The 17,899-nt window shown below is 45.5% G+C and overlaps 1 protein-coding gene across 9 annotated transcripts in view; it reads left to right on the top strand.

Annotated features, from left to right (window-relative positions):
- Nucleotides 1-17,899, top strand: part of HERC1 (HECT and RLD domain containing E3 ubiquitin protein ligase family member 1) — a 2,101,515-nt gene that overhangs the window by 268,607 nt on the left and 1,815,009 nt on the right. For all 9 annotated transcript variants that reach the window (XM_086959402.1, XM_086959399.1, XM_086959397.1 and 6 more), the window contains exon 20: nt 6,200-6,314. In XM_086959402.1, the coding sequence (XP_086815528.1) occupies nt 6,200-6,314 (115 nt within the window). The remainder of the gene's footprint in view (nt 1-6,199; nt 6,315-17,899) is intronic.

The following is a 17,899-nucleotide window of genomic DNA, read 5'->3' as shown; positions in this document are numbered from 1 at the left end:
TCTCACACGAGCGCTCGCCGTCGTGCCAACTTGCAGTCTCCTTTGGGGCTCAGGATGAGGTGTGTCAATCAGCAGGCAGAGTGGGCATTCCTCAGTCACCCAGGCCCAAGTGGCCTCCGGTGTGTCTTATTCTGAAGTATCACTTTGAGGCGGGCGGGAACAGAAGCCGGTATTGCAGGTTTAGGGCCCGTAGCTTCTGATTCACCTGGATGTATGTTCTTCTTTGTGCTTGCACTTCTTTGGTGTAATCAGAGAAGATCATAATTTTGGCGCTGATGTGGGACAAACCCGTCCAGGAGGGTGCTTCCTGCGGGACGGCGTCACGGTCCTTAAAGTTCAGAATTCTTGCTATTTTTGACCTGTGGGAAAACCCCGGTGGAGGCTTGGGCGCCAGCGCTCTGTGGGCCCTCTCCACCACGAAGCACGCTGACAAGGGCGTTCAGTGGCATCCAGGATTTGATCCAGGCTTCAATGAAGGCGTTCATTTTCACAGGTTCCGAACCTCAGGAAGACCCACTAGGCGAAGATTATTACGATGCAATCGTTTTTCAGCATCCGCTGCTCACCTATGATAGTCAGGCGTGTGGGATAGCATCTGCTTTACTTCTGCCTTCAGGGTGGAGACATCATCTTCAATCTCTTTGATGCGGGATTCCGTTTCGGTGAGGTGAGCGGTTGCATTGCGGAGGTCCTTCCAAATGAGGGCCATGTCTAACCGTGCCTTGCCGATCTTAGTTTCCATTGATTCCTGACCGGTCTTGATGGCCTGCAGGATAGTGGCCAGGTCACCCTCCATGTGGGTACCCGCAGGGGGTTCAGACTAACCGTGTCCGGGGCCATTGATTGCATTTTGCTCCATTTGGGTCTGAGTCCACGCTTGTTTAGCTCCTCTGTCTTTCCCCATGGTTGGTCACGAGAGTGCTCCGGCCCCACCTTCTTCACCTGGGTCGTGGAGTTGTTGACCAGCGTATCTTTGCTTGAGGGAACCTCTGCCTCAGGAGGGTCACCGCAGGCTGCGGAGGCGCAGGCACCCGGGCCACTATGTCAATATGTTCAGGCCACCCGCCCTGCCGGGGACCCAACAGATGAAGAAACTCTTTGTGGCACCCCTATGTCTGGGAGGATGACCCACAAACCTCCTTCAGTGCTGCAAGGGAACTTGGAAGCGCTGAGCCACACTTGAGTGCTAATTGAGGGTCTGGGGATATCTTCAGGACTGCTGAGGATCAAAGTCCCTGTCACTGGGAGCCGTAAGCTGCACTCGCCGGAGGCCTGGCTGCCCCATCTCCACCCTTAGTATGTCGTCTGTTTAGGGAGGTGTTCTCCCCGAGGGCGGCGCCTGGCACCCCGTGGGCCGATGCAGGCCCGGTTTGCCCTACACTGTCTCACTCCAAGGAGACGGACTCCTTCCTGGGTGTTGCGCCACGAATTCTGCTCCGATCCGGGGTCCTCCGCCAGCCAACGCAGGTACAGGAAAGCTGAGAGATGCCTCTGTCCCTGTCTCGCTCCCTCCTCAGGACTATGTGGTGGTGGGGGAGGAGGGGTTCACCTACGGTAGGTGTGAGGTCCCGCCGAACGCAGACTGCGTTATGAGCGCTCACCACCCACAACCCTAATGCAGACCGGGATCGCTGCAGCGGTGACCAGTGTAGGCCTCCTCTCACTCCGGGGGTCTGCCCACCAAGACTGCAGCAAGCAGCACATGAAGGCCCAGCGGCTGATTGGGGGTCTCAAGTCTGAAAGTGCCCCAGTTTGAAGGATGCAACTGGATAGAGTGCAGGATTGTCAAGGATCCTAAAAGGACCGGAAGCACTCTTAGAGTACTATCGCCATCTTGGCTTGTCAAGCAACGCCCCGCATTTTCAAAGTTAAGTAACTTTTCAGGTCTGGCTACCGATGCAGCGCATGCGTTGCTCGCGTAGCGAGACTTATTGTCGCTGTGTAGCTCGCGAAGTGAAGACAGGAGAGGTGCACGAGCTTACCAAAGTTATTGCAGTCAATGGCTGTGAACGCGCACTTTAGGAGACACGCGCTGTGAAGGCGTGTGTCTCTTCTCACGCTCTGCCATACTTTCACTTTCACAGCGCGTGTCTCCTAAAGCGCGCGGTCACAGCCTTTGTCTGGCTTTCATAAGCTCGTCAGCAATGCGTCACTGGACTCAGATAACACCCTCTGACCCTGCCCCCACTACTCGGCGGCAGAACTTGCTGACGGTGCGGCACAAGCGCATACAGACAACCTGGGCTTGCGCCGATGAGCTGTGCTTCTACGCCAAGCGTGTGAGCATGGGACTGGGGCCGACGGATGGAAGCTGCAGGCAAGTCTGTATTTGTTCCCCTGTGAAAAGGAACCAAAAAAAGGTGGAACACTTTGGCTGGAAATGTACTCATTCTGTTTTCTATTCAAAAGAAAAACGTCAGGACATGTTCATTTCTCGGTAGCGCAGCCAATGTCCAGGCGGCCTGCTCCCCCCTCCTTAAACTTGTAAACTCCAGGGACGGTTACTGTGGGGGGGGGACACGGGTCGTGACGTCACTGCAGTCACGGCCTGGTTCATATACTCTGTACCCCCCCTCCCCCTTCATGTGCTTTCAGGGGTGCTGCCCTGTTCGGTGTATTGATTCCAGTGTCCACACCGTAACCTTGGAAATTCCAGTGGTGATGGGGACACGGGGTGTGGTCTCTTGACTGAGGGATACAAGTTGACTAGTCCACAGTCTCTCCACGCACAGCACGGTCACTGTAGACCCCTTCACCCTGACGCTCTCCTCTAGGCGCTGCCTTGTACTTGGCACTGTCTTCGTGGCGTCGTCATCCTCCGGAGCGACTCCTGGTACCAAACCCTGGAGAGACTCCTGGTTCCAGCATCCAGAACGATTCCTGGTACCAACCGCTGGAGAGACGCCTGGTACCAGCCTCTGGGACCACTCTCCAGAATCAGTGTCTCTACAGTAACTCCCAGGTACCAGTCTCTGGAGTAATTCCTTGTGACCCGACTCAGAAGCGACTTGCCCCCTGCCAGTCTCCGAGTGACCCTTCTCTGCCACCGTCCGCAGCGGTACACTTCTGCATCCACTGCCTCGCTGGCTCTTTCCTTTCTCCGTTTTGCCGTCTCTGTATTTTTTGGGTTCCTCCCGCCTCTCTGGCTGGGATTTTAATTTTTTAAAGACGAAAACATGTGTTTCTCTGAAAGACTGGGCTCGGCGCAGGCTGAATCACATGGACTACCCCTCCCCCACCTCATCCTCTTTCCATCATCTTTTGGTTATGGAAAATGTCATCACGTTACTGCACATGACCTATTTAACAACTGGTGTGAGGGCGTGATCACTGCCCCTCACAGGCTTTTGCATTCCGGCTCTGGCTGCCTTGAGAAGTCTCGGGGGCACCCGCCTCATCTGGCAGGGGGTACTCTCAACGAGTGAGCCTTTGGGGTCCCCCATCCCCAGGGCACATTGCTACCAACCGACAAGTTATGGGAATGCGCGACCCACTGGCCAAACCCCAACACATGTGGGCATAACTGAAACTCTGCATAGCCATGAGAAAACTCAGTCAGTTAACGTGCCTGCTGCGGTCAACTGCGTGCATTATGCAGGTTACAATCGCCTAGTGAGTTAATGCACTGATCTGGTTTGTTAGGTTGCTGTCTCGAATAGGTCTAGCTGGCCGACATTCGAAGAACGCCCTGCACCCACACTAAGATCTCAATTGGGATACCTTGGACCCAATTTTAACCCTCCAAAGTGGTGCAGTAGCACCTCCGTGAGCTGACCACCCTGCAACCACCCTAAAACTTCGAACTAAGCACCGCACCCACACTATACCCTTTACTATGGCGCTTTGTACCAAAACCCACTAGTATTGTGCTTTGCACCCACACTAAACCCTCTGGTATAGTGCTTTGCACCCACACTAAACCCTCTGGGTTGTGCTTTGCACCCAGACTAAACCCTCTGGTATGTTGCTTCGCACCAACACTAAACCCTCTGCTATGGCGCTTGGCACCTAAACCCACTTGAATTGTGCTGTGCACCCACACTAAACCCTCTGGTATGGTGCTTTGCACCCACACTAAACCCTCTGGTATGGTGCTTTGCACCCACACTAAACCCTCTGGTATGGTGCTTTGCACCCAGACTAAACCCTCTGGTATGGTGCTTCACATCCAGACTAAACCAACTTTCTGGTATGGTGCTTCACATCCAGACTAAACCCTCTGGTATGGTGCTTCACACCCACACTAAATCCTCTGGTACGGTCCTTTGCACCCACACTAAACCCTCTGCTATGGCGCTTTGTACCTAAACCCACTAGTATTGTGCTTTGCACCCACACATAAACCCTCTGGTATGGTGCATTGCACCCACACTAAACCCTCTGCTGTTGTGCTTTCCACCTAAACCCTCTGGTATGGTGCATTGCACCCACACTAAACCCTCTGCTATGGCGCTTTGTACCTAAACCCACTGGTATTGTGCTTTGCACCCACACTAAACTCTCTGGTATGGTGCTTTGCACCTACACTAAGCTATTGCCTTTGTAAATTACAATGTCTTTTATATATGTTTTAAAACCCAAAATAAAAGGCATAGCCATTTACAATGCCAATAGCTCAAACTTGCGTAACTGCGGGACCTATTGCATTGCAAATGCTTGTTTGTTCATGCTCTCATACATCCTGGCGAAAGGTCAAATGCACAAATTAATTCTCAAGTTCATAAGGGCCAGGGGGTGAGGGCACACCTAATCCTGCCCCCTACTGCAGAATACGGGGACTGACTCCCTTTATCCTGTAATTGTAGCCGCAACATTATCTTTCATGTTGCGGCAATCCATTTAGATTGTTGGGGACTGAATCGGCTGACAGGAAAAAAAAAATCCCTTGCAACGAATCAAAATGCTCATTTGTTTCGAATTTACGGTCCCCCGTACTAATCCTTCTAATATCTCAATTTTTCTATGTTTTAACCTTAATTTCTCAAAAACCCACTTTCTGGGTAAAGATCTTGCTTCCACCAAATGTGATGTAATTCTGTTTAGTCGTTTTCTTCGTATCACTTTTCAAAAATCCCTATGGGGGCTTTAGAGAAATTGCATTATGGGATTAGCTCCCCCCTCCCCCCATTTTTTTCCTCATCCCCACCCCATTTGCCAGATCACCCTGAAACTTGCAGGAATGAGCTGAGGTAGATTACCTTTTTTTTTTTAACTTTAATTGACGATTCCCCAAACAGCCCTAAAGTTAACAGCAAAACAAAAAACGATCTTCCTATGAAAAGTCTGACATAATTATAACTGCATAGTGGCATCCGCCACTGTGTACTATAGATATAGCATATATGCAGATAAGCAGAGTGTAATAAGTTACTAAAAATTTAGGGGGTATTATCAAAGCATATTTAAGCTAAGATAAACGTAGCTAATTTATTTACTTTGGTATTGTTTTGTTATTCTATATCTGTACTCTGAGATCCTTTAGCAACTACTTGAACAGTAGTCGTTGCCATCCATTCCCTGTCACCTCCTCTCTTTGTCACCCTTTGTTTCTAGATGACATAGTTGAACCATATTCTGTTGGCAAGGTCGTGTTAGTCTGGCTGAATTATTTTAAGTTAGCTTCTGAAATTTTTGAATTCCCATATATTTGCTACAGAATTGCTAGCACTTGTACGTCCATCCATAAGCGTCTAGCTTTAACAGCATTGTGCTGGCAAGCCGATATATTGCTGATTGTGAATAGTGGGATAAGAACATGCGCACAGTTGATGAAAATACCATTTGCCAATGTAATACGCCCTGTTTGTAGTATAGAGGAATAAATTAGGTGCAAACACATACCTTCCACCTACTGTAAATATTATTTGCAAAGGGTTATGTGTGTTGCTTTTTTGACTGTGGTATTACCTCATGGGTCTAATTGGCTAACTATTTCTGAAAAGGTCAAAAGTACATGAATGACTTTGCTACTTATAGTGAAAAATGGGAAACAAATCACATATTAAGTTTGGCAGCACAGTTTATTTAAGGAAATACTATGCACTACTTAAAACCCATGGCTCTGTTCTTTCCATGAGATTGCTTGAAAGGGTCAGAAGATGTCTATCTAAAATGTGCCCTTCATAGGATGCTGTTTGGATACTTTTCTGTATGATTTTAATTTAAACTGAGACTCCAAATATTGTCTTTCTTGTTTTAGATTGGGATAGTGCAACAGTCAGCAATGAATCCCTCTTGGATACAGTTTCTAGATTTGTTCTGGCAGCGCTTTTGAAACATACAAATTTACTTGTACAAGCAAGTGGTGAGAGCAGGTAAGTTCCCCTGAAGAACATTTTAAATTGTGCCTCTACATTGCTTGTGATGTAAAGAAGAAAAAAGCATCAAAGAGTACATAAATGTATGTTAGAGGCATATGAGCTGCAGATCACATACTTTGCATTAGATCGCCATCTGGTGTTGGGTTTGGATGGTTTCACCTTGTTGTTGTCTTGGAAGAAGTCTTTGTAGTCACGAGATAGGTGACTTCTCCCTTAAATGATAGTGCGCATGGGCATCGACTCCATCTTTAGATTGTTTTTCTCAGCCATTGGGTTCGGATGCAACTTTGCGCACCGGTTCGAAAACTTTAATTTCAAACTTTTTCGCCCCGCAAAAATTTTTTATTCTCTTCGAATTCACTTCAGACATTGAAGTTCTCAACGTGACTTTCATCGGCCCGATTCCAGTAGTCGACGCAGGCCGCTTGGCCTATCGACGCTGTAAAGCCTACGGCTCATGGAAAGGACGCTGTTCAAAAAATGCCCCCAGTGTGGAGCGAAGTTCCCGCACAGTGACCATCATAAGGTCTGCAACCTGTGTCTCTCACCAGAACACAACGAGTCCAGCTGTCCAGCCTGCACCTCCCTTCGATCGAAAAAGAAAAAGACCATTCAAGATCGTCGGGCTTGGGACACATCATGGTGCAGAGATCAGCTCTGAAATCAGAGTACATCTTTGATGAAGGCCCAGATGTCCCAGAAGAAGATTCCGAAGAGCTCGAAATCGTGTCAAGAGGCAGAAGACTCTGATGACCCCATCACTCCTGGTCTACAGCCCCAACCCCACCATCAAAACAGAAGGCACTGGTCAAGACTTCGCCTGTTGGTCCCATTCGTGACCGAAAGCACCCTTCAGAAGCCCCGCCTCCGTGCCCGGCTCGGAAGTAGAAAGAGAGGCCTTCCGGTAGCTCGGGACCGAGCAAACCGCATATAATAGTCCCACCGGCGCCTTCGGCACCGAAACCAAAAGAACACTCTGCTCAGAAATCGCTTCAATTCCTGGAGAGCCGAAAGACAAACCGGCCTCGAACACCTCCAGACACGTAGATAAACTGGCTTAGAACACTTCTAAGCCTAAGGATCACACCTTGGCTCAGAAACCAAAACCTTCGGAACAAAAAACATACCTAAGGACTCTACCACACCTCCTAAGGCCAAAGAACACAAAAATCAGCACCAGCACCGCTCGGAATCGTAAAAAAATTGACGCCAAAAGCGGTTAACGATGAAGAGGAACTTTTTCATCCAGATCCTGTCGATCCCAGGCAGAAAAATATCTATATTAACCCTAAAACAGGACATGTCACAGCTGTGCCATCCAAAAACAAAAAGCCAGTGCCTGTGAAGAAGGACTCTGCTACATCACTGTAATGGCCGGATTTTCTGCTTAGATGGAATCAGCCCCTGGGGGCCCCTCTAACCCAGCCAGAACGTACTCACCTCCCTCCTTAGAACGTATTCACAATGGGTATAGATATATATATGTACAGGTCGTACCTAAGGATGGGGAAATAGCAATAAACATGCATAGGTTTTCTACCATATCTTATTCACATCAGTTAGTCTCGCGGCCACTCAGACCCAGACTGATCTACCCCAGGGCAGATATGACACACAATCCGGTGTGTCTACACACGGGCCTGCAGAACCCAATGCTCTCTTTTTCCAAACGGTTTACAATCCGGCAAACCTACACGCTGGTAATCCCCCCCCAGCGCTCTCACTTACACACGGCCCGCAATCCGGCAGACCTACACGCTGGTAATCCTCCCCAGCGCTCTCATTAACGCCGTATATCAACGACAACCACTTTCCTATGAACACCTTCAGTTATATGTTGGGAAGTCTCTCTCCCTATTCACTAAGGGCTTGCTACTACAATATTAGGAGTTAGCCAATTAATAATATGTGCCTTCTGCTCCTGGCATCAAAGGTCCACTCGCTCCCTATTTATTTGATCACCACTTACCTGATCGGGATTGAACATCCGTTCATGCAAACAACTCTCAACTAGAAGCGCCATTTACCGGGATAGAACAAGAATACAAGGCACATGTCAGTTCACTAAGAACTAGGGCTGTTTTTATTTAACAATATAAACACCTACACAGATCTGTATTGTAATGGACACATCCACATGTAACTGACAAAGACTATAGATAGAACACACCGCTGCAAGGAAAAGGATTAGCAATACAATAGCCTAGGGAATAAAGACAAGATTAAGATGTAAGTGTAAAGTAAACTAATATGACAGGACAGATATCACCTGATTAGTGTGAAGTCTTGTTCTAGCTGTCATCTGGGTTCCTCTCTCGTCTGTGCTCTTGGCTCATCTCAGACTCTCTCTCTCCTGCACTCTTGGATACACCTCTGCGCTGATCACTTTGCACTGGACTTCTCTCCCCCACGGACTCTCTCCACCTTCCAGCTTCAGCCTAATGGTTTCTGCCGCTCTGACTCGTTCGCTCCACTAGCTTGTTCACTCTGTTTTAAATGTCTCTGTGCCAATGTCCAATTAACTCCAGCTGCTCCCACAGGTTAATCCACGATCTCTCCTCAGTCTCTTCTAAAAGGCATTACTTCAGACTCCAGCTATTCACACCTCCTCCTGATAAGTAACTGCTTCTGACTGCTTCCTTCAGTTCCAGCTCACTGACTGTCTGTTTGTCTTCTCTCTGTTCCAAGCATGTCCTGTCTCTTCTCCTCTTGCAATTCCACTCCTCCAACTCTACCAACACTCTCTGCTCCTCTAATTCAACTCAGCTCTCTCTAGCTTGAACCCTCTCTCTCTACTACTCCAACAGCTCCTCACTCTTCTACCACTCCAGCTTGACTCCTCTCCGCTCCTCCAATTCCACTCGACTCCCTGACTCCGCCTCTGCACTTCACTGATATAGAATGCTGTTTCCTCATGGAAAGTTCCAGCCATCAGCCTGCCGCCCATCAGATCCCTGCACCACTCCGCGTCAAGGACACACACCCAGCCGGCCGGCCTTTTGTTGTGTCTTCCACACAGAGAATAATACAGCCTACCGATAAGGGCTGGCCCAGACCGGTTCTCTCCAAGTGAACAACAGCTTTAACTATAAACTTTACCTTTACCCTGAAAAGCCTCTCAGCTCCATCAAGATGGAGTCCCTCTAGTTCTAGGCCCGTAGGCCTGAAAAGGATGAAATACCCCTTAGCTCTGTCAGAATACCTACATAAACCATACCAATGTGTAATCTAAAGTCAGGACCACAGGATCCAACCTCTACTATAAGAAATAATAACAGGCCAAAGCCAATAGGCAATAGATGGCCTCTTCTAGGTCTGGAAAAAGGGCTTAAAAGGGCCAACACAAGCTAAGAATACCTATCCTAGATGTGAGCAAGATTAAAGTCTATATCACTGCTAAATAGAGCCAAAAACCCTGCCAAGACATTCCACCCTTAGACTTTATTTTGCGAACATCTATAAACAACAACATCCATATAAACAAACATCAACATAATCTATCAACAAATCAAAAACCAAAAAACTCTCTAAAATGAATGGCAACTTAAGGAAATTCCACCTGAAACTCAATGTAGGGAATACAAATATAACAACCAACTGAAAACAAATCAAAGCACCCTTGACTTGAATGCTGAAACATATCTAAGATTGGATCTGATAACAACAGAAACTATCCAAAGCATCCTCAAACTAAATGTGCCTCAACTTCTAGTGATAACTGGTGAAGTCTAGTGATGTAGGGATTTATGTGTTGAATGAAAACAGCAAGGGGCCTAAATGGGGCCTACCTACTTCGGACAACTTAAGAACTAAATGTGTTTCAACTTCTAATGAAAAAACAACAAAGGGCCTAAATGAGGCCTACCTACTTCGGACAACTTAAGCTAATGATAACTCATGAAATCTATTGGTGTAGGGGCTTGTTAGTGGAATAAAAATAACAATGGGCCTAAATGAGGCCTACTGACATTGGTCAACTTAAGGAAAAATTTGGTGAAATCTGAGAAGTAAACATGACAAACGGTTCTCAAGGTCTGGGCAAACATTAATAGGACATAATCATACTAAAAGACACACCTCCCAGGACAACCTAAAGTCTAGGGTAACCACTCTTTGATCAATCAAAGTGAAAGTGTAATAACAGGAAAAGAAAGACAACCCCATTCCTACAAAATAGCTGGTGTAACACTATGCATATCTAAACGTGATGCATACATAAAAGCACAAAACAGTTAGCACCTAGTTTTCATCACACCGTGGAACACATGTGTGCCACCATTCTTTTTTTTTTCCATCCCTCCATACTGTTTTGTAGAAAGCAGGAAAACTATAATAGGTGACTGCATCCTAAAAAGCAAAGATAGTACTACATAAACATCAAAACCATGAAGACATTTCTTTTTTTTTTTTTTTTTAAGTGGGGCCTGTTCGTAGTGATTGCAAAGAAAAACATGGGAATAATGCAGGCCAAGGAATTACATAACAAAATCCTTTTGCGGGAAATCGTATCATGATGGATTCTGTCACAAATAAAACATTGTATTGGTTTTGTCAAAAATATATCCAATGTTATTTTATGGCTTTTAAACCTGACCGCCAAGGCAGCCAACATAGAACCCCTTCCATGCTCATGACGAGCTTAGCCAATGGCAGGTTGTGAGTCCAATGTCCTATTATTGGGGTTCAAGGCAGTCAATTTTGGGACATCAGTGTAGGTCACCACCCTGCATCTTCTGTAAGCACTTCCTCCGATGCGGCCATCCACCACCAATCCGGTCTGGTCTGGTCTGGTCTGGTTCCATCTTCCAAAAATAATAAACTAACATAAAAACATGAAAGTAAAAAACTAAAATAATAATGGGAGTGGGAGGGGGGTGGGCCGACGCACGCACCAACACCACAACCCAGCAACCTAGGACAAGAAAACAAGTATCATTAATCTTGCAAAATAAAATTTTCCATTTAAAAAGCACCCCAAGTGCTTTTCATTGTTGAAAAGAAAATATCCTAATTAATTAAAAACATTATTCTGAAATCAAGAAATAATTAAAACCATATACTTTGAAATTTGTTTGAGCAAAATCTAATTTTTTTTTTTTTTTTTTTTTTAAACACATCCAGAAGGGCCTAGTAATACCCTAATCCTCTGTGAGACAGCCCCTCCCTTCAGAAAAATGTTCGTGCTCAGAGTTTTGAATCTGCTCCAAAAAAATACGCAGAAGCCAGGCTACAGTGTGAAGTAATTTGAATCACTGCCAAGTGATGATCTCATAGCAGGAGCAGGGCGCTGCCAAGCACTTGGTTCAAGCCTCTCTTTCTCTAATCAGGGAAGCCTGCCCAGGCCTACTGTATCTAACTAACTCCAAGGGCCAAGAGTCTGCCAACTACTCTGCATGCACAGGGATCCCTTATCTGGAGGCAATGAAGCTGTCTGCGCCGACAGCAAGGAAGAGCGAGTTCACCCCTCCCTTACATAAACACTCCGTCCGCGGAACAAAATTGGATGTTGGCCAATCATTACAAGACAGGCAGTGTTCGGAGCCTCTAGAGGAAAAGCCCCCCTTTACAAGACATCTGGTCTGCAAGGTCAAACATATTTCCTGGAAGCCAAAACAATTCTGTTCCCAGACCAGATTCTCTAACTAACGAAAGCAAATTCAAATGTGGGAAAAAAACCAGATTAATCTGTCTACTTAAAAGCTCCACTTTCTAAAAAGACTTTTGTCTAACTAATTCAGCTAAAAAGCAAGACATTTGAAACATGGGCATTTATTTAGCATGCAGATCAACACAAAAAAGGGGCAATTTACTTCTGCACACAAGACTATGCATTCTGCATTTGAAAAAACGAATTATCATGGACTGTTGGGTTTAATATTTCTCTGCACATATATCTATCAGGCAGCATGGTTAATGAACACTGCCTTTACCGTGCAAGGTATTACCTTTCTATCAACAGCTTGTCAAAGTACATAGGCGAGCCTTGTAACTGAATGCAAATTAAACTAATGTAAGGGACACGTAGATGGTAGTGTGTTATAGTTATAATTTTTAACAATATATTCTGCTCCACCCTAACTATACACACTAGCATCCAAAAAATAAAAATATATACTGTCAGCTGTTGAAAGAGAAATAAATTTAAAACAACATAAAATGCAGACACATTTCACCATTGTATTTTGTTCAACCAGGAGCAACATGTAAATTTGCAATACAGCATAATTTATAGCGCAAACCTTTCAATTCAACCTAATAAAAGGGCTATATTCATATATTATCAAACAGCCATTTATTTTCTAACTGAGTGGGTTAACTTACATATGCCGGTTTGCTACATATTAAAACATCTACATTTGAAAAAAGGTTCAGCTTGCATCAGGGAAAATAATAATGAGAACACATTTAATTTAAAAGCACACGGTTGCCGTTCACTAATTAAAAGCACATGTTACCATGCACTGTTGGGCAAGATTGATTATTCTCAACCTGTGATCATTGCAAAACACCGGCCAGCACATTCCTTTCTAGATGGAAAACCCTCAAAGAAATAATTAATGAAAACAGCCCGTAGCATGCATTCTAACCGGGCCACCTCCTTAACATTTCACTCATTTTAAATCATGCATTCAAAAATAATTCTCCACACGTCTGTGGATGCATATTAAGAAGCACATTTAAAAGAACACAGCTCTCTCCTTGCAAACCCTTATCTCAATCCGACTGGCTGATTTATAACTTACCGACCTCTAAGGGCCAGACACATGAAGTCATCAGTTCCAAGGCAAACCCACACAAATTCGTAGACGCATTTCAAAAAGAATGTTAAATGAACAGAGCCCTACGCTCAGCACAAGATGTTACCTTTCCGTCAAGAAGCTGACAAAGCACGTAGGCAGACCCAGGAACCAATAAAAGTCAAAATCAAACCATCAATCATCAAAATATTCACTGACTTTTAGAGTCAGCTCAAATAACCATGCATGTTAAACAGCATGTTAAAATAAATACTGCCATCACAATTCAAGATATTAACCCTTTGGCAGCTCAAGCACAATCATTCCCCAAGACTGCAGTACATAGGAAAGTCATGAACTTATCTCTCCACGTTTACAAATAATATGCGCGCACATCTACAAAACATTATCCCCCAAGCATTTGAAAGAGAACCAGCTCTCTCCTACCTAACGCAACAATAACATGCTCCATCCAAGTCATGACCACATGGCGCTATTCACAAGCCATATTTACAAGACAAGCTCTTCACAAGTAATATATCCAAGGCGCAATTCACAAGGAACACAGCAAATCAACATGAGAACATGCACCTCACAAGCCACATTAACATGGCGCTATTCACAAGACATATTTACAAGGGGCTATTTTCAAAGAACTCCACAAATCATATTACAATGAACACATTTCACATTGCACAACATAAGCAGATGCAGCAAGCAATTTAACGGTCAATTTAAAAGCATTTTTTACACACATTTATACAATTGGACCACCACAAAGATGTTACTGGCTCCCTCATGTAATGTCATCCTTCAACCCTGACAGTTCAAACACCAAGATGAAAACCATGTCTTCCACCCTGAATAAACCAAATGCCATGATGTAATGCAATCTCATCACACAGCAACTGTTCAAGCCCATAGGTCACATAGGCTACATAAACTGCAATATTACGCCAGATGGAACCAGCGCTCAGGGCACTCCCTCACAACACATGGGAACCTCTCCAAGCACATGGCCAGGTCACACAGGCTTCGTAAACTGCAAGACTACGCCAGATGTAATGTCTGGCGCTCAGGGCACTCCTCCACAACACATGGGAAACTATCCAAGCACATGGCCAGGTCACACAGGATTCGTAAGATGACGACTACGCCAGATGTAATGTCTGGCGCTCAGGGCACTCCCTCACAACACATGGGAAACAATCCAAGCACATGGCCAGGTCACACAGGCTTCGTAAACTGCAAGACTACGCCAGATGTAATGGCCGGATTTTCTGCTTAGATGGAATCAGCCCCTGGGGGCCCCTCTAACCCAGCCAGAACGTATTCACAATGGGTATAGATATATATATGTACAGGTCGTACCTAAGGATGGGGAAATAGCAATAAACATGCATAGGTTTTCTACCATATCTTATTCACATCAGTTAGTCTTGCGGCCACTCAGACCCAGACTGATCTACCCCAGGGCAGATATGACACACAATCCGGTGTGTCTACACACGGGCCTGCAGAACCCAATGCTCTCTTTTTCCAAACGGTTTACAATCCGGCAAACCTACACGCTGGTAATCCCCCCCAGCGCTCTCACTTACACACGGCCCGCAATCCGGCAGACCTACACGCTGGTAATCCTCCCCAGCGCTCTCATTAACGTCGTATATCAACGACGACCACTTTCCTATGAACACCTTCAGTTATATGTTGGGAAGTCTCTCTCCCTATTCACTAAGGGCTTGCTACTACAATATTAGGAGTTAGCCAATTAATAATATGTGCCTTATGTGCCTTCTGCTCCTGGCATCAAAGGTCCACTCGCTCCCTATTTATTTGATCACCACTTACCTGATCGGGATTGAACATCCGTTCATGCAAACAACTCTCAACTAGAAGCGCCATTTACCGGGATTGAACAAGAATACAAGGCACATGTCAGTTCACTAAGAACTAGGGCTGTTTTTATTTAACAATATAAACACCTACACAGATCTGTATTGTAATGGACACATCCACATGTAACTGACAAAGACTATAGATAGAACACACCCCTGCAAGGAAAAGGATTAGCAATACAATAGCCTAGGGAATAAAGACAAGATTAAGATGTAAGTGTAAAGTAAACTAATATGACAGGACCGATATCACCTGATTAGTGTGAAGTCTTGTTCTAGCTGTCATCTGGGTTCCTCTCTCGTCTGTGCCTTGGCTCATCTCAGACTCTCTCTCTCCTGCACTTTTGGATACACCTCTGCGCTGATCACTTTGCACGGACTCTCTCCACCTTCCAGCTTCAGCCTAATGGTTTCTGCCGCTCTGACTCGTTCGCTCCACTAGCTTGTTCACTCTGTTTTAAATGTCTCTGTGCCAATGTCCAATTAACTCCAGCTGCTCCCACAGGTTAATCCACGATCTCTCCTCAGTCTCTTCTAAAAGGCATTACTTCAGACTCCAGCTATTCACACCTCCTCCTGATAAGTAACTGCTTCTGACTGCTTCCTTCAGTTCCAGCTCACTGACTGTCTGTTTGTCTTCTCTCTGTTCCAAGCATGTCCTGTCTCTTCTCCTCTTGCAATTCCACTCCTCCAACTCTACCAACACTCTCTGCTCCTCTAATTCAACTCAGCTCTCTCTAGCTTGAACCCTCTCTCTCTACTACTCCAACAGCTCCTCACTCTTCTACCACTCCAGCTTGACTCCTCTTCGCTCCTCCAATTCCACTCGACTCCCTGACTCCGCCTCTGCACTTCACTGATATAGAATGCTGTTTCCTCATGGAAAGTTCCAGCCATCAGCCTGCCGCCCATCAGATCCCTGCACCACTCCGCGTCAAGGACACACACCCAGCCGGCCGGCCTTTTGTTGTGTCTTCCACACAGAGAATAATACAGCCTACCGATAAGGGCTGGCCCAGACCGGTTCTCTCCAAGTGAACAACAGCTTTAACTATAAACTTTACCTTTACCCTGAAAAGCCTCTCAGCTCCATCAAGATAGAGTCCCTCTAGTTCTAGGCCTGTAGGCCTGAAAAGGATGAAATACCCCTTAGCTCTGTCAGAATACCTACATAAACCATACCAATGTGTAATCTAAAGTCAGGACCACAGGATCCAACCTCTACTATAAGAAATAATAACAGGCCAAAGCCAATAGGCAATAGATGGCCTCTTCTAGGTCTGGAAAAAGGGCTTAAAAGGGCCAACACAAGCTAAGAATACCTATCCTAGATGTGAGCAAGATTAAAGTCTATATCACTGCTAAATAGAGCCAAAAACCCTGCCAAGACAATCACCTATGCCCCCTTCTTCTCCTGGACCTCCTTCTAATCCTCTTTCTTTCCCAAACCTGTTACACCATCTCTACCTGTAATTTCTCCACCACATACACCACCACCACCATATGATGATGATGATGATAACCTAGGGGTGGGGGGAGACCCCAATGATGACCCACATGACCCACCACAAGACGATTGGGATTACAATAATGCAGTAGATCTTCCAGGACTCCCAAGCCCCCAAATATACCCAACAAAACCATCTCCCCCAGACGATAATATTGGTTTTTGACAACTAATCAATAGGGCTGCTGTTTTTCACAGCGTCACAATGCACTCAGACAAAGCAGAGGAATTTCCTTTTAGATACATTTGAACAGTCCCAAAAAACTGTACAAATTTGACCAATGATTAAAGGGGTCATTAAACATGCCCCTGACATATTTAAAGATCCTGTAGGAGCCAGGATTCTTAATCCAAGGATCAATAAAAAATATAGATCTGCCCTTGACGAACCTGCGTATATCAAGGGACAACTGCCTTTGAGTTCTCTAGTAGTTTTCAACGTTAGGAAGCGCGCAAATTTACAAACCTTATGGGGTGCACCACCCCCGATAAAGAATCCAAATTAATAGACTCATCTGGCAAAAGGGTAGCATCGCAGGCGGCCAATCAATGGCGCAAGGCTAACACTCAAGCACTGCTAGCCAGATATGATAGGGCCCACTATGATCAGCTGGAAATCCTATTACAGCATTTGCCTGAACAATATAAAACTCAAGCAAATGATCTAATCCAAGAGGCCAAACTAATAACAAACGCCTCAATTAAATGTGCCCTTGACGCAGCTGACACTGCCTCTAGGTACATCAATACCAGTGTACTGCTCAGACGACAGGCCTGGCTACGCATTTCAGGCTTTAAACAAGAGGTCCAGACAACCATTTTAAATCAGCCGTTTAATCAACAACAACTTTTTGGACCGGCTGTGAACACGACTCTGGAAAAAATTAAAAAAGACACAGAGACTGCAAAGTCCATGGGAGCGTTACAGTCTCCTCAAACACATGGCTCCTTTCAACGCTCCTTTTACAGAGGAGCCTCCAAGAACATGGGCACAAATACCTCATCTTCTTTTAAAAACACTACCCAAACATCCCCTAATAAAGGATATTTTAGAGGAGGATACAGAGGCAATAACAGCAGAGGAAGAGGCCGAGGTAACAACAACACTCACACCTCCCTTGCTGCTAAATAGTGACTTCCCTCCAGTCCCCCCAGTCCATTCCACTCCAGTGGGGGGAAGATTATCACAGTTCCTACCTGTCAGGCAATCCATCACAATAGACAAATTGGTAAGATAAATTATCCAATATGGTTACTGCCTGGAACTTACAGCTACCCCCCAAACATACCACCCAAACAGCGTCTAATGTCCACAGAACATCCAATACTTTTAAAACAAGAAGTTCTTTCACTGCTTCAAAAGCACGCCATAGAGCTAGTCCCCTTACTACATCAGGGAACAGGAGTTTACTCCCTGTATTTCCTAATCCCCAAAAA

Source organism: Lissotriton vulgaris, chromosome 2_2 (assembly GCF_964263255.1).
Source record: "Lissotriton vulgaris chromosome 2_2, aLisVul1.2, whole genome shotgun sequence".
Classification (NCBI taxonomy): domain Eukaryota; kingdom Metazoa; phylum Chordata; class Amphibia; order Caudata; family Salamandridae; genus Lissotriton; species Lissotriton vulgaris.
This window is presented reverse-complemented; position numbering and strand designations above follow the sequence as displayed.